This window comes from Stegostoma tigrinum, chromosome 11, assembly GCF_030684315.1.
Source record: "Stegostoma tigrinum isolate sSteTig4 chromosome 11, sSteTig4.hap1, whole genome shotgun sequence".
Taxonomy (NCBI): Eukaryota; Metazoa; Chordata; class Chondrichthyes; order Orectolobiformes; family Stegostomatidae; genus Stegostoma; species Stegostoma tigrinum.
The window spans coordinates 43,601,468-43,626,295 of record NC_081364.1 but is presented as its reverse complement, the minus strand read 5'-3'; the positions used below and the strand labels follow the sequence as shown (position 1 = coordinate 43,626,295).

The window sequence follows — 24,828 nt, the reverse complement described above, 5'->3', positions numbered from 1 at the left end:
TAATGGGGACCATAAGTAGGTGAAAAGCAGAAAATGAAATGCTGTCCTTCCAGAAGGGAACTCTGCAGCCCTCTTACACTCAATACTGAGATCAATTTAGGGCCTAAATACCTTCTTGCATATTCTTCACCCACACCACACCCATGGCCCTGTCATCACATGTGCTGCTTTCAGCATAATCAATCTATTTGCACCGACTTATGGGTCTGTCTTAGCAGCTCTTCTTTCTTCTTGGCTTACTACTATCAATCCTGCTGTCTGCCTAACATTCTTGTTTTCCCTCTGACCTCTGTCTCTATCTACATCCCCTAACCTCCTTTTTCAGCACATACATTATCTTTTCCTGTCTACCAACAGTCTTGAAGAAGGGTCACTGGACCGGAAACATTAACCCTGCTTTCTCTTCGCAGATGGTGCTGGATCTACTGAGTTTCTCTAGCAAGTTCTGTTTCTGTTCCTTTGCATTTAATGTGGTAACAGAGCTGCAGAGAAACAAGGCTGGAAAAGTGCAAATTTCATAATGTAATTTTAATAGGCTGTTGGCTATACAGAAAAATTCTCTTCTTTTTCACTGAGAATATCTGGCACCCAATCTCAGACCAATAACCATCATTTGTCAGCTGCTTAACACTTACTTGTAATCCACCACTCTGACATCAAATACAGTCACTGTCTTCAGTGCTTTCACCAGCTGAGGACAAAATGAAAATACTTACAATATATTTAGCAGTTTAATTTTATTAAGCGTTTAACACAATTTAGGAACTAAGAAAAAACTTTCTACAATTTACAAGCAATAAATACAGCTCAAAAAATTAAACACAGCTATCCTTATATAATGAGGTGATCTCCCATGATATCGTTCATGGTAATGAAGAGGGTTTTTATATCAGAAATGCTATCAAATTATGACAGGGAAGATAATTCATACAGGACACAATGTAAATCCAACTTATATTCAAGTCTTCGTATGCTCTTCATAATCAGTTAACTAGCATGGCGTTGCACATGGCGAATAAACACAATTATGTTTCAAAAATAATTTGTCATTTTAGCCCCTTTTAAAATCATACATTTGTCCTTGTACTTTACTATTATTATTTAGCAGCAATAAAAAAAAGCAATGTAGCAAGCAGCGATTGATTGCAGTGTATTTTTCTGCAGTACTGTCTGAGGAGACACAAGGTACTTGGAAGCAGCACTGGTATAAGGGTGAATTTATTTAAAACAGGAGTAGTTTATATGAGCCATTTCCACTGCAAAATGTAGATACTTATAATGGGAAACAACATGAAATGCACACTGGTACAGGACTTTTTCCTTTATATATATATAAGACAAGTGTAAAGAAAGATGTGACAGCAGGGCAATTTTGTTTTGTTTGTTTTTCTAAATCTTTCCTCAGAGCATTGAGTCATGATGGGTGATGTCCCACAGTGACAGAAATTCTCTGTAGCTTGCTGATAATTTTAGGCAATTACTAAATTGTGAACATAATCAACTGTGAAGCCTACTGTCTACCTGAACTGACATCACAAACATTTCACCAATAGTTGCTGGTTAAACCAGGAGTGAGGAACACGCATTATTTCCCACACTAGCTCACATGTATTGTGACCAAACTTACACTTTATGACTTCAATGTGATTACTCAGATTAACCAATTCAGTACAAGCGATTGAAGATACTCAATCATACAAAAGTAAAGACGTACGAAGCAGTTTGAAAGAGTCAATAGGAGGATGCAGGAAATGAACAAGAAATATAAACAAGATCATTCGTGTTCCATGACTACTGCCCCGTTAGTTTAACTTCAATCATCAGAAAACTATGCAATGAATTTTCTAAGCCTCTGAATGACATGGGCAATGGTGAATTTGTAGGGAAGTTACGGTAAATTTGGAAAACCGAAATTCTTCAAGTGTCAAATGGGAGGGTCAAGTACTTCCACCATTGTTGAACACATGGTGTCATGGAGACCTGGTGCTGACAGAATGATGTAAGCTGCGGAGAACTGTGTGAATTAACTCACTCGAGCTCATGGACAGAAACCGTTCATGAAAGTCCTTGCAACTGACATATCTAATTTTTGGTAATATTTAGCATTATATATTCAACGATCAGAAACAAAAAATGAAGCTTGCGTGGAAATAATTCGACAAAGAAAGACAACACACATTTAGAAGAGGCATATTTTCACTGAACAGCATTTTTTTCCCTTTTAAGTGGTGGTTATATTTTGAGAGTATGAACTCCAATTACGTGAAACATTTAACTATAAAGTATAAGTAGGCCAAAGGAGTTTGAGTGGTAGAATGGACATGAATTGAATAATGGCAAATCGGCACAGTGGAGTTCAACAATGTGGAAATACTTGAGTGATTGCCTGTGTTGGACCCCAACCAACTAACACGGAATCACAATCTCACTGTACGTTAGTGATAGTAGGAACAGCCGATGCTGGAGTCTGAGATAACAAGGTCCAGAGGTGGATGAACATAGCAGGCCAAGCAGCATCAGAGGAGCAGGAAAGCTGACATTTTTGGTCTACACCCTTCTTCAGAAATGGGGGAGGGGAAGGGGGTGCTGAAATAAATAGAGAGAGGGGGTGGCTGTGAAAGCAGGTGGATAGTGGAGCAGAGATAATGGGAACTGCAGATGCTGGAGAATCCAGGATAACAAAGTGTGAAGCTGGATGAACACAGCAGGCCCAGCAGCATCTCAGGCGCACAAAATCTGACGTTTCAAGCCTAGGCCCTTCATCAGAGAGCAAATAGCGGAGCAAATAGGTGGAGAGGAGATGGACAGGTCAGGGAAGCAGGGATGAAGCCAGTAAAGGTGAGTGTAGGTAGGGAATTGGGATGGGGGTTGGTCAGTGAGGAAGGGCGGGTAGGTGGGAGGGAAGGCAGACAGGTCAAGGAGGCAGGGGTGGGGCTAGTAGGTAGGAAGTGGGGTTGGGAGTTGGTCAGTGAAGTAGGAGGAGCGGACAGGTGGGAGAAAAGACACACAGGTGAAAGAGGCGGGGACAAAATGGGCTGGTCTTGGGATGAGGTCGAGGGTGGGGAGATTTTGAAGCCTGTGAAGTTCGCATTGAGGCCATTGGGCTGCCGGTTTCCAAAGTGGAATATGAGGTGCTGGAGGATTATTAGAGGAATTGACAAGATGGACACAGAAAAGTTGTTCTCCCTCTTGGAGAGTATAGGACCGGAGGGTGTAATCTCAGAGGAAGGGGTCACACATTTAAGACAGAGATGAAGAGGAATGTCTTGTCATAGACAGTAGTGAATCTGTGGAATTCATTACCACAAAGGGCTATCAAGGTTGAGATAAACAGATTTTTAACCAGTAAGGGTTTCAAGGGTTATGGAAAAAAGGAAGGCAGCTGGAGGTGACGGTTATCAGATCAGCCATGATCTCATTGAATTGGGGAGCACACTCACTGGGCTGAATGGCCTACCTCTGTTTTTACATCTTATGATTGATACTATGATCCCTCATTTGAACTCCCTGAGGAATTGTTTGAGAAATTAGGATTCCTCATCTGGAAAAACAAAACCTTGGAGGCAGAAGCAACCTTAAACAAATACAAAGCGAGCATCAAGCAAGAGAAATTAAAGCGAAAACAATACAGGCACCATAAGGCAGCACTGACTGAAAATTCTAAAAAAGAATTTTACAACAGATACAAGGAAACATTTCTGAAGATGATAGTCACCTCGAGTTAGACATTGAAAGAAGAGGCAGTTGTAATAATGACACTGGATTTATTAAGGAACAGTTAGATACAGGAAATGGGAAAAAGGGAAGGTAGCAATTTTCAGAGTATATGATATGTCTCCAAGGCCTTTTTATCTAAGTCTACCTTAAGAACCTGAAAACAAAGCAAACAATGCATTCAGTCACTAAGCAGAAAGTGGATCTTATTTTAAGAAAACCACTGCAAAACATTTCCAAAATAAAAAAAAATCATTAACCCATTAAACAACAAGATTCCATGCTCATTGTTAAATCTTGGAAAACAGACAATAATTGTTTCCTTTTACTACTCACCTCATCCTGATTTAAAATTCTGCGATATTGAGTACTGCGAACCAGAAGTGTAACACGAATTTTCCCAATCTGGATAAAAGAAAGATAAAATTATTCGGCATACAGCAAGATTCCAAACATTAAAATAAATATCCAAAATTATCATTTAGAAATTTCAGAAAAATCATCTAGTGACAATATAAATTTACTTAATCATTCTGAAAGAGTATTTCCCATTTGTTTGAGATGAATAATCCATTTTAAAGCTGAAAAGACAGAGTTTATCTTCAGTGTCATGGCTAAATTCAACGTTACTGATTTTCCCATGTCCTCAAAAGCCATGTCAGACTGTCTCAAAAGGCAATTCCTCTGCAAATGTGGATGGCATCCGAAGTAACAGAGAAAGCCTAATTGGTTGATTGGCTGAGTTTGAGTTTAAGCCTAAGCCTCAACTGATTTCAAACAACAATCCAAAACACAATGACAAATAATGCAGTCTACTTCATCAATGAATCAAAAATATCACCTGAGCACATTATGGAACGGGCTTCATAACTAAGACCATCCCACCCTACAGCAAGAGTACAGAGGCCGATTGCAACGTCCAGGTCAAAATTCTCCTTAAACCAGTCTCTGAAGACATGCAGAGAGAGCGAGGATGCAACATGTGAAGGTTTTAGGGTGTGGACAAATTGTTTTGAGAGAGGGGATTTTGAATGAAGCTCGAGAAATAAGGCTGGGCAGAAGCTGATTTGGATATCGCAGAATAAGCCTTACTGGTCAACTGGTCAACATTACAAGGGTGGATGCTGATAAGGTGCTCCCCTTGGCCAGAAACTAGGGGATATAACCTCCGGATAAGGGCTGAAAGAGGAGGAATTTCTTGGGAGGGTGGTGGATCATTGGAATTCACTACTGGAGGGCTGTGGAAACCTAGTCATTGAGCAATTTCAGGATAGAAATAAATAAGTTTCTGGAAAGTAATGATATCAAGGGCTATGGAGAATCCATGGGAAAGTGGCATTGAAGTCAATGATCAGCCATGATTGAATTGAATGGCTGAGCAAACTGAAGGAGTGAAATTGCCTACTCCTGCTCCCAGCTCTTAAGAATAGCAACTGAGCATGTGAGAAAGGGATTATGTCACAGTGACATTAAATCACGTGGTACTGGAGCTAGAGTCACTAGGATTTTGAAAATGTCCTTGTTTACAATCCCTTGTAGATACTTCTGGTTAATAAAACCTGCTAATAAGCATTCAGGAAAGCGCAGACCTTATCCTACTTCAGACAAACAGCCATCGAATATTTGCAAATTCTTACACTGGAATGAGTGTAATGCCTGTGATGCCATTCTAAAGTTGAAAGTGAATGCCAAATAGATAGGCTAAGGGAGCATTCTATAGTAACACTCTTACCTGTGGCTGCTCTTGAGTAATATTTAGTCTAAACAGGACATGTTGTGAAAATGCTCGGAACATTCCTGTGCTAAAGCAGTCAGGTACCTGTCATTTACAAGCAAAGAAAGCATTTGTACATTGTTCTATAAAGGCCAATTGCTTAATTGATAAATGTTATACAAAAACATGGCACATATTCTCAATACATATTTCAGTTCTGACAAAAAGTTATTGACCAGAAACATTAACTCTCTTTCTCTCCTCAGATGCTGCCAGACCTGCTGGGTATTTCCATAATTTTCTGGATTATTTCAGATTTCCAGCATCCTTAATAATTTGCTTTTAAATTTCATCCATCAGGATCCTCACACCTAACAGGCAGACTGCGTGAAATCTGTTGAAATAATTCCAGGCCTTAATCACTTACTCATTATAACAGGTTAACATCACAAAATGACAAGTGCCATTAGTTACAGTTAACTGCATCGGATATTTCTCAGTTACAGGTGCTGCTGTTCTTTCCAATATAAAAAAAACTGAATAACTAATATAAATAGAATATGAAAGTATCTGTTAGGTGAATTCATAGTCAAGGAAACAAAATTTCCAGCTAACCTATGCACAATTTGTAGTCTCAGTAACAGAACAGAACAAAATCCCATTATGCCACACTTCAAAATCACAATATTATTTGGATATTTTGGCCCATTTAAAAATGGCAGCAAATTTGGTTGCACATTCTGATAATGGAAGAAAAGGAACTCCCATTTCACAGCCATCTTTTCAAGTAAAAATTAATTGGGCATGTTTTAGACAAGGGATGTACAACATGCGGCCAATGAAGGGGTTCAGATGAGAACTGGTACATTGGAACCTCTCCAGTGTTGCTTGTTTACGCTCAAAAGAAATGCATTCCTCTCAGAAACCATTTTATAATACTGTACATAACTGAAAATTAATCATTCCTGAAGAATTTAGGTGACAGCTTCTGTTCATCAAATCATGATGGCATTTCAGCAAAGGGATTAAAAACTCAGTGTTATGGTTCATGTAGTGATTTAATTAGGTATGAAACGAATATTTTTTTAAAAACACACAAATGAATAATTTCCAATGGATGAAATGCACTTACCAAAGGGGTGTTGTAGAACAATCCATAGCGCATGCGAGGGAGTAGTGAAAAGACCACTTCCTTGAAGCATACCTAAATTACCGCAGACAAAAAGATTAAAATAATGGTGCATAAACAGGAAATGTTTTACATGCAGAAATTATTGTTATAAAAGTATGAAAATGTTCCATACCCTTTTAAAGTCAAATGTCTTCAAATGTATAATATTGTGATCAGTAAATACTTTCCAGGCATCACTAAATAAATCACCATATCCATAGGAACTCTGCAACGTAAACAAGGGAAGACTGCTGTAACAGATAAACTGGTCAAGATACACATGTGTACGTCAGGAATAATCATGTATCCAAACATCTGGCAATAGACTGAGATAAACTGCAGAGTCTGTGCAGTTATCAAAAGTCGTTTGTAATTTAGTTTGCAGTAACTCAAAACATAGCTTTCAAAGCAGAATATCCGTTGAAATAATTCATGTGGAAGCAAACAGAAGCAGACATAAATGTCACGAACCAAAATACAAATGGAGAGGCATTTCAGAGCACCAATAAATTCACAAAGAACAAGCCTAGCTGTAACTCTTTTCAATGAGATGATTGGGTCCCAGACTACATCAAATAAATTAATATCAGTGCTCAACTCATTTTATTAATTTATTTTCATGTAAAGAATACAGACACAGACAAGCAAGCTGCTTCGAAGCAGTATTCTGGAATATTTTCACACAGTAAAAATTGAAATAGCATGTCCTGTACAGTCCAATAGTTTTCACAGTATCATATCTGACAGGATGCAAAAAAAATATCAGAAGGAGAAACACATAACTGTGTGATAGCAAGAAGGCCTTTACTATTTAGATACACTTCTAATTAAGAATCAGTATCTTCTCAGTAGATTTTCATTGTTCAAAAGTTTGACTGTAAATAAACAATTTTCAAACAACCTGAAATGCTACTTTTTTTAAAAAATGTGAGAACCATACCTTTAGAAAGACACCAAGCTGAGATGCTGGTAGTAGACAAAATAAAATTAACCGTCATAAATGTGGAACGGTTTCTGAAAACAATTTAATACAGATTGAAGTATCAGGCAAGCCTTGGAATTAACATTTTAATGAAACATTACGGCCAATGATGGCATGAAAGAAGTGAAAGCACTGCTCAATTTATTTTGAAGTACAGTATATCAAAATCACCAGAAAACAGATGTCAGAGAAAAGATAAGCAAACTCATGTTAGAGTAAAATTCTGCACTGAATATTATTATATTGTGCATTTTGTCAAATACTTTGTCATCTGGATAGGTCGCAACTAGTGGTGACTTTTCCAAAGGAATTTTAAAACTGCACCACAAATACTTTATTTAAGATGTACTATCTTTAGCTGCTGATGTAGTAAGGACATAATACCGTACTATCAATGAAAATTTTGTTTTATAAATGTAAATTCTGTCCTTCAGAGGAAAAAAATGCAACACATTTTTAAAAAGTTTTCCTGTTATTTTATTTTATATTACACTATATTTTATATTAATCTCAAGCATATATCCAAAACTTATTTTTCTTCTTGTACAATGATTTAACTATAGTTGGTATTTCCTGTCTACCACTTCTTCATTTGGATGTCTGTGTGGGTCACTGAAGATCTCTCAATCTGCTTACCTGGTAGGTCTCCTTGCTTCTTGTCTATGGAGCAGTCAAGGTAATACACAGTTAATGTTTCAGTTTTATGATCTTTTCTGTTAACAGGTCAACATCCTCAAAAATATTGAGCTGAATGTTCCCAGCCCTTTAGCAATGAGGCAATGGTGAGAAATTCAGGTGAATTTGCAGTGAAAAAAAATGAAATTCTCAACTGAGAAAATTAAAGGCTGATTTTCTGTTTTAGGTTTCAATAACTACATGTGGATTTGCTAGTATGCTGCGAGGACCCTATTTGCATGCATTACCATATCTCACTAGCTAACTTCACCTCAATTTTATCCATATCGCTATTCTCCCAGATGTTGATGAGGAACTAGATGGCATCAATTCCCAATTTGAAAGTCTTTGTGGTTGCCTAGTGACCGCAGCATGGTCTCCAGGCCTCCATAGTGACCGTCATTCCCCAAATTCTTAGCGCATATTCCAGGGGTAGACAACACCTGCATCCTTCATCCACGGAAGCTGGCATCAGCAAAGCAAAACCTTACCACATTGGGGCTGACCTTGGCTTGTGTCAGAACACTACTACACTTTGGAGGTCAGCGACACCCTACACTATAATGTTTTGTCACGTTGCTGCGTGCGGATAACCCACGTCAACCATCTGTGCAGGATGCACTTCAGGCTCTTATATCATCAACAGAAACAGAACTTGTGCTGTGATAGAATGGGTGACCATCCCATCCCAATATCCGTCAACACGATAGCAGTGCTCAAATGTTTATGCAACTGGCTAGTTTCAAACATTCACTGGAGACACATGAAATCTCTGAATCCTCAACCACAAAAGTAGCAAGGATATTTCAAATTCCAGTTATGCAGATTATCCCTTCACTTCTGTACTCCTTGACAACTTCAGCACCTCAGCTTGTGCAGTGGGATTTGTAAAGACAACTGGCTTCACCAAGGTGGAGAGCATCACACACTTTCTACTGAGTGTGCCATAAGTAGACAAGGGTTCTACTCCATCAATATCCAACTCATCTGCTCTCATCGTCAACATATCTTAGAGGTCTACATGAAGTTTCCTAGTAGTTGTCATGCTGCCTGTATTCTTAATAATTTTCAAGTTCCAGCCTCATTCAAAGAGCTAATGCCACAAAAGGATGGCTTACTTGGAGACAAGAGACAGCCCTCCAACCACAGCTGACAAGTCCTTTGAAAAAACCCTTCATAAAGGCAGAACACAAATATACAATGCAGCCCACTCTTCCAGCAGGCCACATGGAACTGAAGATAGAGCTGCTTAAGATGAGGTTCTGATGCTTGGATCAATCTGGAAGGTTGCTGCAATACATTCTAGATAGTGGACCACATAATCTTGCGATGGTGTGCTCTACACAACTGAAGGAAGTAAAAAGGAGATGTCATGGATATTGAAAAGCCAGGACAGCAGCAACAGCTCTCTGAAGAGAAAAATGAGCATATTCAATTGGAGGAAAATAACTCTCACCGTGCTAGAATGAAGCAGCATCAGCTGGACAGAGCTTCATTGATACACACTTTCAAGAGACACAAGTTGAGTAAACACATCAGTTACTTGATGTAGTTATTTGTTGTTGTGAAGGCAAGCTGCCCTTGTTTCGTCACTTAGCCTGTTGGGCAATAGAAGTTGCCAGCACAACTGTTTGAATACTTTGCAACAGCTCCTGGTCCTACATTCAGAAAAATTATTGATTCTGATAGGTATTGGGGAAAGATTCACAATAATTCAGCCCAGGTTCTAATATTTTGCATGGTGCAAAGTAATTTTAGCTTCTTCATGAGCACCTTCATGATCATTTTTCTGAGATGTGCCATGGCCATCATCAGTTTGAGAGGCATCCTGACAGAAACCCTTCTCGGCCACTCAACATCATTCTGCACTCAGCACAGACGATTTTTCATACACTGCTAAATGAGCATACAGCGCTTAATTCACTTCATTACAACATTGAAATTTTCACAGTCAGAACTCTTCTCCAGTCAGAACAAAGTGCAATGAGGTATTGGAAATCATGGCCATCCTTGAATAAATGCATGCTCCTGTGCAAGACACAGAGGTAGAACGAGCCTTTGACTCCAGAGTAGCGTATGGTCATGAATGAACACTTCAGTCACACACACAAATTCGGCACAAGGGTGGAGTGGAGCATAAATGGAGTCAAGGACCTTCGCAAGGTGTGTCTTGAAAAGAGATCTATGGAAGGTATATATGTGGTTCCACATCTTTCTGCATGTCTGCTGGCATCACCATGTCTCCTTGAGAGGAAGGGACACCTCTCACCTCGAGTGAGATCCAGGTTCCTCAGCCCCTCTCACCTTGCTATTGATACTGAGAGACAATGACTAAAGTAACAAAGTGCAGATCTGCATACATTTCCAGCAGCCCCCAACCCCCATGTCTGTTCAACTGGGCCTGCCTTTCCATGGCTGCTGCTAACCTGTTCAAGGAGACAGACAGACCTTTAACTGTCAGGTGCTGGCTGTGGCAATGTTGTTGGATTCCTCCAAACCTCAACAGAAAGAGAAATTGCTGGAGAAACCCAGCAAGTCTGGCAGCATGTGTAGGGTGAAAGCAGAGCCCAGCGACCCTTGTTCAGAACTAGTAGTAGCTAGGAAAAGGTGCTGTTTATGTTGAAGACAGTGGTGGTGGTGGTCACGGGAAGTGGGGTTAGCTGACAGGTGGAGCCAAGAGAGAGAGAAAGACAGTTAAGTAAACAAAGGGATGGATGAAAGTAAACCAGGTAGAAAGTAAAGCTGATAACGGGGGCCGTAAGTATGTGAAAACGGGTTGGCTGTGCTGAAGGCAGCCACGTCATGACAGGGCTCGGGTGTGGGGGTGGGTAAAGGACATGGAAGAAAGTTCAAGTTCTATAATCACTGAACTGGATACCGAGTCCTGAGGGCTGCATCGTCCCCAAGTGGAAAATGTTCTTCCAGCTTGTGCTGAGCCTCACTGGAGCAATATAGCAGGCCCGAGAGAGGTTCCTTCAAACTTCAGCTTGGTTTAGTGATTGTCTCCAATAAGCCTTCCTGCTGTTTCTGTATAGGTCTGCATTTGTATTAAGTTTTTGACGGCCAACTCCATTGGATCTTCTTCAGCCTAGAGTTGAGCAAGTGCTTGGTCTCCAGCAGTCCTGAGTATCAACAATATGTGGCATTTCTTCCTCAAACAACTGCAGAGGGATGCCAGTGATGTGTGCCCAGGTCTAGATAAATTACCACCAAGATAAAAGTCTCTGGGTTGATGGAGGGTGTGGGAGCCAGCCTTGGTGGTGCATTTTCTGAGGCATCCTTGGCTTCTTCCTCAGAGGTAGACAAGGAACCAATGTTTAGCGGGGTTGGTCTCTTCACCTCAGAGGCTATGTGGGTGCCTCTGTCACCTGCAGCAGAGAAAAGCGGGCACAATTTGTACAATAAGGGTAGAGGTTTGAGCAAGTTACAAATACATTTGCAATGATCGTAATGAGAGCGCCTCACATGACAGTGCAATGAAGCTTGCATGGTTGGTGGGTATGGAGGTCTCAGCACCCCTATATATGAGTGGTTTTAATTCTCTCCCACAAATTCCAGGATCATCTCTCTAAAAATGGGGAGGAAAAAAATGTCAGTCACCTCACCATCTCTGTCGGCCTTTTAGCCCTATTCTGAAACAATTCCCCAGAAATGAGACAGAGAGAGAGAGATTGAATGCAGCTGGAAGAGCTTTTGGAGTGTTACAGGAGCAGGAAAAGTAGTGTGGTGACCTAAGTGAGTGAGGAAGAAGTGCAGAGGGCAAGAAGGATTAGTAATTTTGGAGAACAAGTTGGGTGAGAGCAATAGAGTGCAGATGCCGCATGCAGAGTGATAAGGTAGACCATGAGTTTTGGGACAGTAGCAAAGTTAGAATGGGCATAATGAGCAGAGGCAAGATGGTGGACTTACCCTTGCAGAACATAGGTCATTAACTTCCTTCCTGCATTATGCACATTCCTCTGGTTGCTATCTCCCACCAAGGTGGCAGATTTGGATGCTGTCATCTCCTCTGCTGGTCCCAAGGGAAGAGAACTGCTCTCCCCTCCACCACCCCTTGCACCAGGAACTTGAAGCACTTCCACCTGGCTCTCGAAGGCACTTCCTTCTGAATTGCAATTCTGCAAGAAGACCTCAAAATGGTCATTCCAGGCTTGCAGCATTGGAACTCGTGAGCAACTGGGTTTAAATAGGCACCTGCAGCACCTACACAGAAGATCCTGGCAGTAGCAAGTAGTTTTGCCTCTGTGAACATACAATTCAACGAGAAAGCTTGTTGTATAATTTGTATGATCTTCAGTTTTGTTAATTAGCCTATGTTTCACCAGCTAATTGATAAGGAAATCAGCTGCCTGACTAACTCAATTTGTTTCTAAATCCAACCAGTTTTGGCTGCAATTTTCTGACAGAGAGCTTCTGCTACTATAAGCATCTATCAAAAATCAAAGGCACTCAGGCCATGATTCTTCATCCATGACAATGCTCACCAGTTAGCTTGAAAAAAAAAAGGAATAAAATTCTACTTCCCTTTTCCCTGCTTCCAGGAAGCAAGGATCTTCTTTTACTTAACACCTTCAGACTTAGGGTGTTAGCAATAAATATATCTAAGCAAAACTCATTTGCTTCTGATCAATAACTACTACATAAGTTGTACGTAATAATTGTACATAGGTTAGGAAGTAATCTGATAAATACTATTCATATCAGTCCATCAGAATGTGTTTATTAATCCAATTTTTATTATTGCGAGACAAGACTTTTAAAACAAAAGTAAAGTAGACACTTGCGCAGCATAGCAAATTATGATTATCACCACCACTGAACAAGGAAACTACCTACCTAGCAGCAAATAACTCTTAATTGCTTCATTTGGCAATCTCCAAGGTTATTAGAGTTCAGGGACAGTAATAAGTAATTTACTCTCAGATTCAGTAATAAATGTATCACAAATAAACTGCGGAGACGTAGGGCACTTATGCTAAATGCAATTAAGTTTTCAGTGTATGAAATAATTGAGCATTAATTTCTTGCTCCACATTCCAAAATAATTTAAATTAAGCTGCATCATCTGATTATGTTCAGTCAGTTTTGCCTTTGTTCCTTCATACATAAATTCTTCAAACTAGGTCTTTGACAACCTAAAACTGTACTAACATTTAGGTCTTCATCATGGAAGTAGTTAGTCATGGGAGAGCTAATCTTATGATAGAATACACCAGAATCAGAAGCAGGAGTGCACCATTCAGCTCCTGGAGTTTGCTCCAACATTCAATAAGACCATGGTCTTGACTGTAATGCTCAAATACCTTGAAGGAAAATCTAACTCAACACTGACACAGCATCTGGAAAAAGTTTTCCACAGATTAAGAACCCAAGATAAAAAGAAGTTACACCTCATCTCATTCACAAATGGGGGAGCCCTAATTTTTTAAACTCCTGGTTTTAGACTCGTCCATATGAGGAAATATCCTCTCAGCGTCCATCTTCCTGATACACTTACAGACAAACAGAATATCTGAATAGATTAAGGTTCAAGGTATCAAGGAAAATGAGGGAATACCATCAACACATACGTGAAAACTGATCTTTACCTGCCCATGGTATAGAACAAAATGCAGAAAATGAAAATTATCTGAACATATTAATACTATGGTATGAAGGGAAATGTTGGCTAGATTTGGCTACATTGGAAAAAAAAAGTGCTTTTGCATGAGTCGAAAGCCATCATGGAGCTGAACAACAAAGGAAACGTAAAGAAGGAGAATACTGTGGTCAACAGTTGGATTTCCAAGAATCACAAAGACAGATAACAAGATGAAGAAACAGATTTCAGGAGGGGATTCTGCAGCACTGAGCCTAAACAGCTGAAGTCTAATGCTGCAAAAGGAATGTGGATTTATAAGAGGCAAACACTGGAGGAATACAGAGTTCTTGGCAGGTCACAGAGCTGGAGGAGAGACGATTGGTTGAGGCCATGATTGAAACAATTGGATCATAATTATCACTTTTTAGTGTCATACAGGTTGGCTAGCCAATGTAAGTCGGCATGTATAGCAAAGTTTTGAGTTTCTAGAGGGTGGAGGACGGGAGGCCAGTGGTTGAGCACTACAAATGTTCGACTCTGGTTTGAACAAGGCATGGTTAAATGTTTAAGCAGTGGTTTTGCTAAGGCAGGCAATATCACTGGAGTGGAAGCAAACAGTCTTCATGAGGAAGAAAGTGATCCAGTATTAAGTTAGTAAGGAAGCAGAAATCATAGGTAGCCCAATTCAAAATGAAACAAAGGCACAAGGAAGGAATAGAACTGATGACATGACTTTGAAGGTTTTGACAGTGTAAAAAATGGATGAGAGTGGAACCAAGTGAGCGTAGTTCCACTAAGTTGGACAATGTAGGGACAGGCATTGAACAAGGACTGTGCAGTCAACTGCAAAGGCTGAAGAGAACTGGAGAAGCACAAATAGGACTAGTGCAGCAGGGCTAAGTCACTGAGTATATAATTTGGTTAGGGCTATTCCCTGTGCTATGGCAGGGTAGAAATCAGTTATATGAGTGCTGTAGGAAAAGTGGGTAAAAGATTTACAGAGTGGTTTCAAACAAGGAGTTTTCTGTGAGATGGACAAAATATCAGGAAATAACTTTCGAGTTAACTCTATTCTCACCTGCAATTTCTCTTCAGCAAATGCTCCAGATGATTCTGAAATTACACTGCTGCTTCAATTTCAATTTGCACACAGGGGGCAGTGGCGCAAAAGTCTGTTCTACTGAACTGCCCATCAGGTTCCTGCCCCATGATTCTAGGACCAATAGTCTTGTTTATTATTTCCTTATAGGAATTCATCCAGCCTTTTTAACAAAGCAACCATGATAATTTACTTCATCAGATAATAAAATGTGAGGCTGGATGAACACAGCAGGCCCAGCAGCATCTCAGGAGCACAAAAGCTGACGTTTCGGGCCTAGACCCTTCATCAGAGCTCTGATGAAGGGTCGAGGCCCGAAACGTCAGCTTTTGTGCTCCTGAGATGCTGCTGGGCCTGCTGTGTTCATCCGCCTCACATTTTATTATCTTGGATTCTCCAGCATCTGCAGTTCCCATTATCTATGATAATTTACTTTCATTACTTTCACTGTTAATCTATTCCATAATGTTATCATTGCCCTCTGCCCATTCATTGAGTTTCTTTGATATCTTTGACTCAGAAACATGGGCGTAATCTTATAGGTATTTGAGCAAAATGGGCTATGGCAAGATTTGTGGCAGAATCAGACAACAAGTCCACTAAAGCTAATCTCAATATTGAGAAACTCTCACTTCATCATTTATATTTTTGACAAGCGATAATTGTTAACAGTCCAACTCACCTCATTAATATTCAGCCATTTTACCACATGTGCCAAACAAGCTAAACTTTGAGAAAACTTGATGTGGAAACCAGAGTGGTTACCTGGCAAACTCAACTCTCTGCTTGCTCCAAAGCACCTCCATGTTGCACCTGACCAAACAATATCTTAGGCCACGATCTGTAGTCTGCAGAGGCACGCACACCTCATCTACAGACATTGGCATCCAGCATTTGTTAAGGCCTCACCACCTCTCAGCTCTAGAAGCACAGACTTACATTGCAGGACAGATTGGCAACCTTGCATGGAAAGGTTGCTATACCTTTCACAATGGACAGGCACGCTCTGAAGGGATGAACAAGGGTGCACCCCAAAGCTGTTCACTTACTCACTTAGCTTTCACTCACTTAGTACTTACATGCACGTACACACACATCATCCATGCCTTAACCTGCCTATTAGCACAGGCACAAAGCCAGGCAGCTTGTCTTGCTGGTAGCAATTTAAGGGTGGAGTGGGTGTACATTTTGCTGTGTGGCAATGTGTTACATCAATTCTATACCTGCACTATGTGCCAGCAGCTTGTGGCAAACACACTATATATGCAGCAAGCAAGCAGCCATGTCTCAAAGTCTTGAGTACTTCTCACTGACATCCATGAAGATACAGTAAGTCAAAGGCAGCCTCAGATACCATTCCAGGGGATTGGCCATGATCAAGTGGCTGATCAGGATGATCTTGTTCAGGGGATCCACACCCCTGCAGTCTGAGGATTAGATCACTGTCAGTCCTTTTGCTTTAAATAGGTCAGACTACGTGCATTGAGCTAATGCCATCAGAGAGACGTATTGCCATTCTGGGTTCTGGGGCTGTCCAGCTGGGTCTCTCAAGGGGCCAGTCCCTCATGGACCTTAAAGGAAAGCAGGTGGAGAGGTTGGGTTTGGTCCATGGATATTGTGGCTTCAAGGAGGACAGGGTGTATGGTCACACTTAGCCTGATCACCTTATATTCGAGGGCCGGCTGGGAAAATGTGGCCAGATGCAGGGTCATGTATACAAGTTGGACAGGGAGCTGGGGAGGCGCGAAGCCTTTGGGGATATAAGGGAAAGGCTACGAGGAAGATGATTTGGGGTCTCACTGACACAGAGGTGGAGGCTCTAAAACATGGTTGACGAGCACTCACTGTTGCCTTTCAACGTGCTAGAAATTAAAAGTGTGCAATGGGGAAACTAATGTCTGTGACCGCACTTGGAGTAAGCAGGATCAGTGACTTGACCCACAAGGAAAAAGGCTGCAGGTCTTACCAACGTTAAGGCTTTTAAAGGCACGACACACAGACCTTGCACTGTAGAGGACACAGATCTGCAGGGTCTCTCATCTTCCATTCTCCATGACCCAGATTCACTGATCAACTCACTCACACCAAAACATGTGGACTCAGAGACCAGAAAGAAACAGGGATATTATAAGGATAAGGGCCAAAGTTGTCAGCAGGATCCATTCCTTTGCATATACCTTGTTCTTCTTACTTCCAGATAACGTAGCAGACTCTCAGCACAAACCTTTATTGATGGTACATCATATGTAGCCATGATGCTATGCCTCATGCTGGAACAATGACATTTGGGACTACACAGAGCGATAAGCAGCCAGGTGTAAGGTGGAAGCAGTGCTATTTATATTTTAAAAAATGCAAAATAATGTGCAATGCACAGTTGTACATGCCACCACAATGCCTTCATTCTTCTTCTTCTGCTCCTTCCCATTACTTGTAAAATAACAAGTTGTATTTATTTATGTGCCTATAGTTAGGCAAATATCCTAACACGCTTCACAGGATTGTAAGGGTTAAGAATGGACACTGTGCGAAATGATAGGTGGCTAAAAATGCGGCAAGTTTTAAAGGAGGTCTGAGAATTGGAGCAGTAGTTCCAGACTGCTGTAGGTAGGACCAGTTGATATACAGAGATATGGAAGGACCATATCCCAATGGATTTTAAACATGAATAGGCATATGTTTTAATGTTTTGCTGCATGAAGTATGGGCAAAAGGGAAATATGCAGATACCTTATGTTTTCTAACCAACCATAAAAGAGTTAATGTATTTCAGAAATCAGTAGCTATTTTGCCATTCTTTGATATACCATCTGACCACCTTGTAGGATGCAAACCTTACAAGCTAGCAAACATTATCTACTGATTTGTTCACTGCCACACAGATTTGCCTGCACATTTACCCTGGATTTTACAACTATTTCAATGTCATGAAGGATCTTACTTTTTAAATTTTGTACTAAATTATTGTCACATGAAGTAGCAGGCATCAGCCGTAGGAAACACCTTCCTCCCTGTTGACACAGCTGGTGATAGCATATCTTACAAAATTTAGAATCTTTGGACAGACTGAGAGAGATGCCAAATGTACAGCAAAAGTAACTTCTCAATTTCATAATCCCAACAGGCAAGGCGCTAAAACAAATTTGGAAAAATAGAAAATACATTAAGACTAACAATTGGCAACATAAAAGGAAACTGAGGCATCACACACATTATGTAGAATTAAGAACCCTCTCAAAGTAGGAATATGTCTCATTAATATTCCTCATGCAATTTTCTGATTTACCCAGAGTAAATGCACGACAGATATCAAGTCCGATTATTTTTGATCAACAACCTGCAGCAAATTAATAATGTACTCACCGTATCCCACATTACTATGTTCACATCAGTATCAAAAGAGTTGTTGATATGTTGGGAAATGTACAGGTTAACAAAGTCACAGAAATGGTGGTACATATTGACACCTGAAAGTAAAGAATATGTGTTTTCTTAATGAATGATGCTAACATTATTTGGCTAAATACAACTGATAACTGTTAAGACCCTAAGACCATAAGACATGGGAGTGGAAGTAAGGCTATTCGGCCCATCGAGTCCACTCCGCCATTTAATCACGGCTGATGGGCATTTCAACTCCACTTCCCTGCACTCTCCCCGTAGCCCGTAATTCCTCGTGAGATCAAGAATTTATCAATCTCCGCCTTGAAGACATCCAACGTCCCGGCCTCCACTGCGCTCCGTGGCAATGAATTCCACAAGCCCACCACTCTCTGGCTGAAGAAATGTCTTCTCATTTCAGTTTTAAATTTACCCCTCTAATTCTAAGGCTGTGCTTACGGGACCTAGTCTCCCCGCCTAATGGAAACAACTTCCCAGCGTCCACCCTTTCTAAGCCGTACGTTATCTTGTAAGTTTCTATTAAATCTCCCCTCAACCTTCTAAACTCTAATGAATACAATCCCAGGGTCGTCAGCCATTCATCGTACGTTAAACCTACTATTTCAGGGATCATCCGTGTGAATCTCCGCTGGACATGCTTCAGCGCCAGTATGTCCTTCCTAAGGTGTAGGGCCCAAAATTGGACACAGTATTCTAAATGGGGCCTAACTAGAGCTTTATAAAGTCTCAGAAGCACATCACTGCTTTTATATTCCAACCCTCTTGAGATAAACAACAACATTACATTCGCCTTCTTAATCACAGACTCTACCTGCAAGTTAACCTTTGGAGAATCCTGGACCAACACTCCCAGATCCCTTTGTACTTCTGCTTTCTGAATTTTCTCACTGTTTAGAAAATATTCCATGCTTGTATTCTTTTTTCCGAAGTGCAAGACCTCACATTTGCTCATGTTGAATTTCATCAGCCATTTCCTGGACCACTCTCCTAAACTGTCTAAATCTTTTGGCAACCTCCCCACCTCCTCAGTACTACCTGCCTGTCCACTTAACTTCGTATCATCAGCAAACTTCACCAGAATGCCCCCAGTCCCTTCAGCCAGACCATTTATATACAAAGTGAACAGCTGCGGCCCCAACACTGAACCCTGCGGGATGCCACTTGTCACCAGTTGCCATTCCGAAAAAGAGACTTTTATCCCAACTCTCTGCCTTCTGTCAGACAGCCAATCCTCAATCAAGCCAGTAGCTCACCTCGAACGCCATGGGCCCTCGCCTTACTCAGCAGCCTCCCGTGAGGCACCTTATCAAAGGCCTTTTGGAAGTCTAGATAGATAACATCTACTGGGTTGCCCAGGTCTAACCTACATGTTACCTCTTCAAAGGATTCTAACAGGTTTGTCAGGCACGACCCCCGCCTTATAAATCTATGCTGACTTGTTCTAATCCGACCCTGCACTTCAAAGAATTTAGAAATCTCATCCTTAACAATGGATTCTAGAATTTTACCAACAACCGAGGTTAGGCTAATCGGCCTATAATTTTCCATCTTTTCTCTTGATCCTTTCTTAAACAAGGGGGTTACAACAGCGATTTTCCAATTATCTGGGACTTTCCCAGACTTCAGTGACTTTTGAAAGATCACAGCCAAAGCCTCCACTATTTCCTCAGCCCCCTCCCTCAGAACTCTAAGATGTAGCCCATCAGGGCGAGGAGATTTATCAATTTTTAGACCTTTTAGCTTTTCTAGCACGTTCTCTTTTGTAATGTCTACCATACTCAACTCTGTCCCCGACTCTCCTTAATTGTTGGGATACTACTCATGTCTTCCACTGTGAAGACTGACGCAAAGTACTTGTGAAGTTCTTCAGCTATTTCCTTATCTCCCATCACTAGCCTTCCAGCATCAATTTGGAACGGCCCAATATCTACTTTTGCCTCTCGTTTGTTTCTTATGTATTGAAAGAAACTTTTACTATCATTTCTAATATTACTAGCTAGCCTACCTTCATATATGATCTTCTCCTTCCTTATTTCTCTCTTTGTTATCCTCTGTTTGCTTTTGTAGCCTTCCCAATCTTCTGATTTCCCAGTGCTCTTGGCCACTTTATAGGCTGTCTCTTTTTCTTTGATACATTTCCTGACTTCCTTTGTCAGCCATGGCTGTCTAATCCGCCCCTGGATAATTCTTCTTTTCTTTGGGATGAACCTCTGTACTGTGTCCTCAATTAGACCCAGAAACTCCTGCCATTGTTGCTCAACTGTCTTCCCCGCTAGGCTCTGCTTCCAGTCGATTTTCGTCAGTTCCTCTCTCATGTCCTTGTAATTATCTTTATTTAACTGTAACACCATTACATCCGATTTTGCCTTCTCTTTTTCAAACTGCAGACTGAACTCTACCATATTATGATCACTCCCTCCTAAGTGTTCCCTTACTTTAAGATCTTTTATAAAGTCAGGCTCATTACATAGCAGCAAGTCCAGAATAGCCTGCTCCCTTGTGGACTCCATCACAATCTGTTCCAAAAAGCCATCCTTTAAACATTCCATGAATTCCCTTTCTTTGGATCCACCGGCAACATTATTCATCTCGTCCATCTGCATAGTTCAGCTGAGGTAACTTACAGTGGTATCATTACATATTTGGCTTCTTGGTAGAGTATATCTGTTAATCACAAACATCTCATATCTTTCTAGCAACATATTCAGTGTTTGACAAAGTCCTAACCTAATACTTTATTTTGAAACAAAATTTTCTAGGCACACTGGTTCAAATCCTGTAACAGGTAGTAGAATTTTGATTCAAAGCTGGTCTCAGTGATGTGTTAAACTAAACAGAAATTAGTAAATACGTCTAATGTTGAGAGTATTTGTTGGTATGCTACAAGACAAGTGCTTGATTAATTACATATGTGTTTTGGTAATCTATTAATGAATTTTGATTGCTATTGCATTCCTGATTCACTCTCCAAACTGCAATCAAATGAATTCTGCTAAAGTTTAAGCAATTTGTCTGATGCTCTACCTAAATAAAGCCAGAAATAAATCTCTCATATTGCATCATGAGTATTAATTTTTTTAAAAATTCTAATAAACTGGATGTTGTCCAGTTCTGTTGTGGATTAATATGTGATGCTCCATTATCAGAGGAGCTGTGAATGAAATTGAACTATGCAGAACCTTAAAAAGAGAGTAGAATCAATCATTCCCAGTTTGCAAGTGAAAATAGTGCCTGGGGTTTGCAAGATACTCTCGGCCATTTATATTTAGTGTTCTCTTAAAGGTAACAAAAAAATGAGAGCTGCTTATACTGATTTCTCTTTGTAATTGGCAAGAAAACAATATACCTCCATAGATCCTAAAGCAGTTTGTCATGAACTATTTTTCCATTATAATTTCTTTGAGGACTCATGTATAAAGGGGTGTGAAAATCAGTTCATTTGAAAGAGGGAGGTGCGGACTTGTTTTATCGAAATTAAAAAGGGCACTAAAAGGACACATTGGATTGTGTTTTTGAAAGCACTTATTAGAAGTAACATGTCTTAAGCTAATGGTTTGGACTTGTTCATTGAAAGTAAAATGTTGAGCTTATGACAGTCAGGACCTGTGGCTCTTTGACTTTGTTTGGAATTCTTTTGTCTAGCTTGTTAGAAGACTCACCCCTCTTCCACCTTTTACTTTTGCAAAATCACCTTCTGAGATCAGTGTGAGAGCTGAAAACAGATGCAGTTATTCTCCTGAGTAGCTGTGAAAGACTTCCTCTTGACATTTCCTGAGAAACCTGCTTCGACAAAGATCCTAATGATACCATCTGTTTCTAGTGACACCAATTTACACATGCCAGTATGCTCGACCAAAAACTATCTGGAACATGGCATAACTCCTTTTTCTATTTGCAAATTAGCAATTATTTCACCAAAATACCTTCTTATGTAAAATTGATGTCTGCAGATTTTTTTTAGAACTTTTCTTGAACTGCTGTGTGCGCACACGTGTTATGTTTTTTAGAAGGTTAATAAGCAATCCTTCAACTTTATTAAATAAATCCTGTTTTATAATAAATTAACACATTTTTTATTTATTTGAAGAAACCTGGTTGGCAGATTACTGAAGCAGAAAGATTAGTATAAATGAGTAAATAGCATAATAGCTGAACAAAGCTTTTTTATAAAAAAAATATATGCAGTGAGTGGTGGTACTTCAGAGAATCAGTGCATCTCTCCTATCCTAATAATTTACAGTAATCTTTTCATAAGATATTTCAGAGTATTTTCCAATTTATTTCAATTGATGCAATTTAAAGTTGAAACAAAGCTTAAAAAATCAGGTCTTTGATCAAAAGAAAATAAATTTTGCATCACGTATCAACAAGATGGTTAAAAGGCATTTGGCACGCTTGCCTTCATTGCTCAGTCCTTTGAGTGTAGGATTTGGGAAGTCATGTTGAGGTTGTACAGGACATTGGTGAAGCCTCTTCTGAAGTACTGTGTCCAATTCTAGTTGCCCAATTTTAGCGAGGATATTACTAAGCTGGAGAGGGTTCAGAAGAGATTTACCAAGATGTTGCCAGATATGAAAGGATTGATGTACAAGGAAAGGCTGGATAGGCTGGGACGTTTTCACTGGAGCATAGGAACTTGATAGGTGACCTGGTAGAAGTTTATAAAATAACGAGAGGTACAGATAGAGTTGACAGTAGTTGTCTTTCCCCTAGGATGGGGAATTTCAAGACTAGGGAAATTTTTAGAGGTGAGAGGAGAGAGATTTTAAAAAGGCATAAGAGGTCGTTTTTTACACAGAGGGTGTTTTGCATGTACAATGAGCATCCTGATGAAATGGTGGATGCGGGCACGATTAAAACATTTAAAAGACATTTGGATGGATATATGAATTGAAAAGGTTTGGAGGGATATGAGTCAGGAGTAGACAGGTGGGACTAGTTTAGTTTGTGATTATGGTCAGCCTGGACTGGTTAGACCGAAGGGCCTGTTTCCATGCTGTATAACTCTATGAATAAAAACAGTAGCTTACTTTAGATGCAAAAGTCCAACATTAAAAGTGCCATTTAAATACACTGCATAAAGGAAAAACCATTTGCCTTTACCTGCATCAAGCTTCATGAAGTAGCTTGGCTTTTCAACAATGAGGTCACAATTTTCATCTTTCAGTTCAAAATTCAGCTGAGAATATGACTGTAGTTCTGCAAACCTGTGCAAAGAATAGATTATAAATGGTACTAAAATACTGTATCAGAGCTTCCTAAGGATACTAACTAGATTATAATTTAATCATTGTTCAATTTGTTACAGTTTAAAATGTCACAAAGAGTTTTCCAGTGTCATGTACAGCTGCTGCATCTTTCAAATTACCTAAATATGTTGAAATGTGTCATGCCATAAATGGATGTGGTTTGCTTTCTCACTGTTTACAAATACTCTTCTAACATTATGACAAAGGCAATTAGATGGCATCATGATGAAAGTAATTAAGTATGTATACAAAGCCAGTTTGCAAACATTAAATTCAGCAAGGAAGGTGTGGGCAATATTTTGTCTTTCACACCTGTTGTCTACATTTTCAATCAGCACTGAATTTCCAACAGCTATTTATACATGCTGCTAAGACTGATAATTTTCTTCACAAATGTAACTGTGAAACTTATTTTTCTCATTCCTGCTTTTCTGTTAAAGCATCTCCACAGTCAAGTGCTAGAAGCTGCAAGAAATCAGCCAGGAATAACTTTGCTTCTCTCTACATTACAGTATTAGTACTGTAATCAAAGCTGGAAAATTCCAGGGTGGGAAATTATTCAATAAATCCATTAACCGCTGATCCCAGAGTAGTGTAATTTAAGAAAAAGATAATTCACCATAATTTTACTAATCAGAATTTATAAATCATTGAAACATGCAGCAAAGAAAGCCATTCAGTCCTTTACACTGTGCTTGCTCTCTGAAATTCCCTGCTCCTTCTCAAACATCTTTATTTTTAAATTATATTTCCAATTTCCTTTTTAAAGTTACCATAACACTGAAACTACTTCTATCGCCTATTCGGGCACAATAACAATTTTGCTCTTCGCCTTCATTTCGATCAGTAAAGATGTAAATATACATTTTGGGGAGAACAACATAAAAACATTTATTTCTGGCAAGTACAAATTCTGTGCATTACTATTGGACATATCACTTTCAATTTACTTACTTTAATCATGGTTTCAAACATGGTGCTAATTCAATAATACTTTTAAAATGTCTAAAGTAATCTTCCCACTTCAGGGTGACCAAAAGAATGGTGAACAAAGTGAAACATTTCACAATAAAATGGAGAAGAAAGTATGAAGTTAGCATTACATCACATTCTTGGTCAGAATGTAATGCATGTCTCTATAGTTCCAGCGGGCCTAGCCTTAAGTTGCTGTCTCAGTATAGACAGACAATTGGTGGTGAGAGTTTAACATGAGAGTTGCCAAACTGCTGGCAAGAGACAAG

The 24,828-nt window shown here is 39.8% G+C and overlaps 1 protein-coding gene across 6 annotated transcripts in view; it reads right to left on the bottom strand.

Moving 5' to 3' along the window:
• eogt (EGF domain-specific O-linked N-acetylglucosamine (GlcNAc) transferase) overlaps positions 1-24,828 on the bottom strand; it is a 71,107-nt gene that overhangs the window by 17,578 nt on the left and 28,701 nt on the right. For all 6 annotated transcript variants that reach the window (XM_048547675.2, XM_048547679.2, XM_048547676.2 and 3 more), the window contains exons 8-14: positions 23,442-23,545; positions 18,300-18,403; positions 6,733-6,825; positions 6,561-6,632; positions 5,447-5,533; positions 4,051-4,119; positions 636-691 (exon numbers count right to left, since the gene is read on the bottom strand). In XM_048547675.2, coding sequence (XP_048403632.1) covers positions 636-691; positions 4,051-4,119; positions 5,447-5,533; positions 6,561-6,632; positions 6,733-6,825; positions 18,300-18,403; positions 23,442-23,545 — 585 coding nt within the window. The remainder of the gene's footprint in view (positions 1-635; positions 692-4,050; positions 4,120-5,446; positions 5,534-6,560; positions 6,633-6,732; positions 6,826-18,299; positions 18,404-23,441; positions 23,546-24,828) is intronic.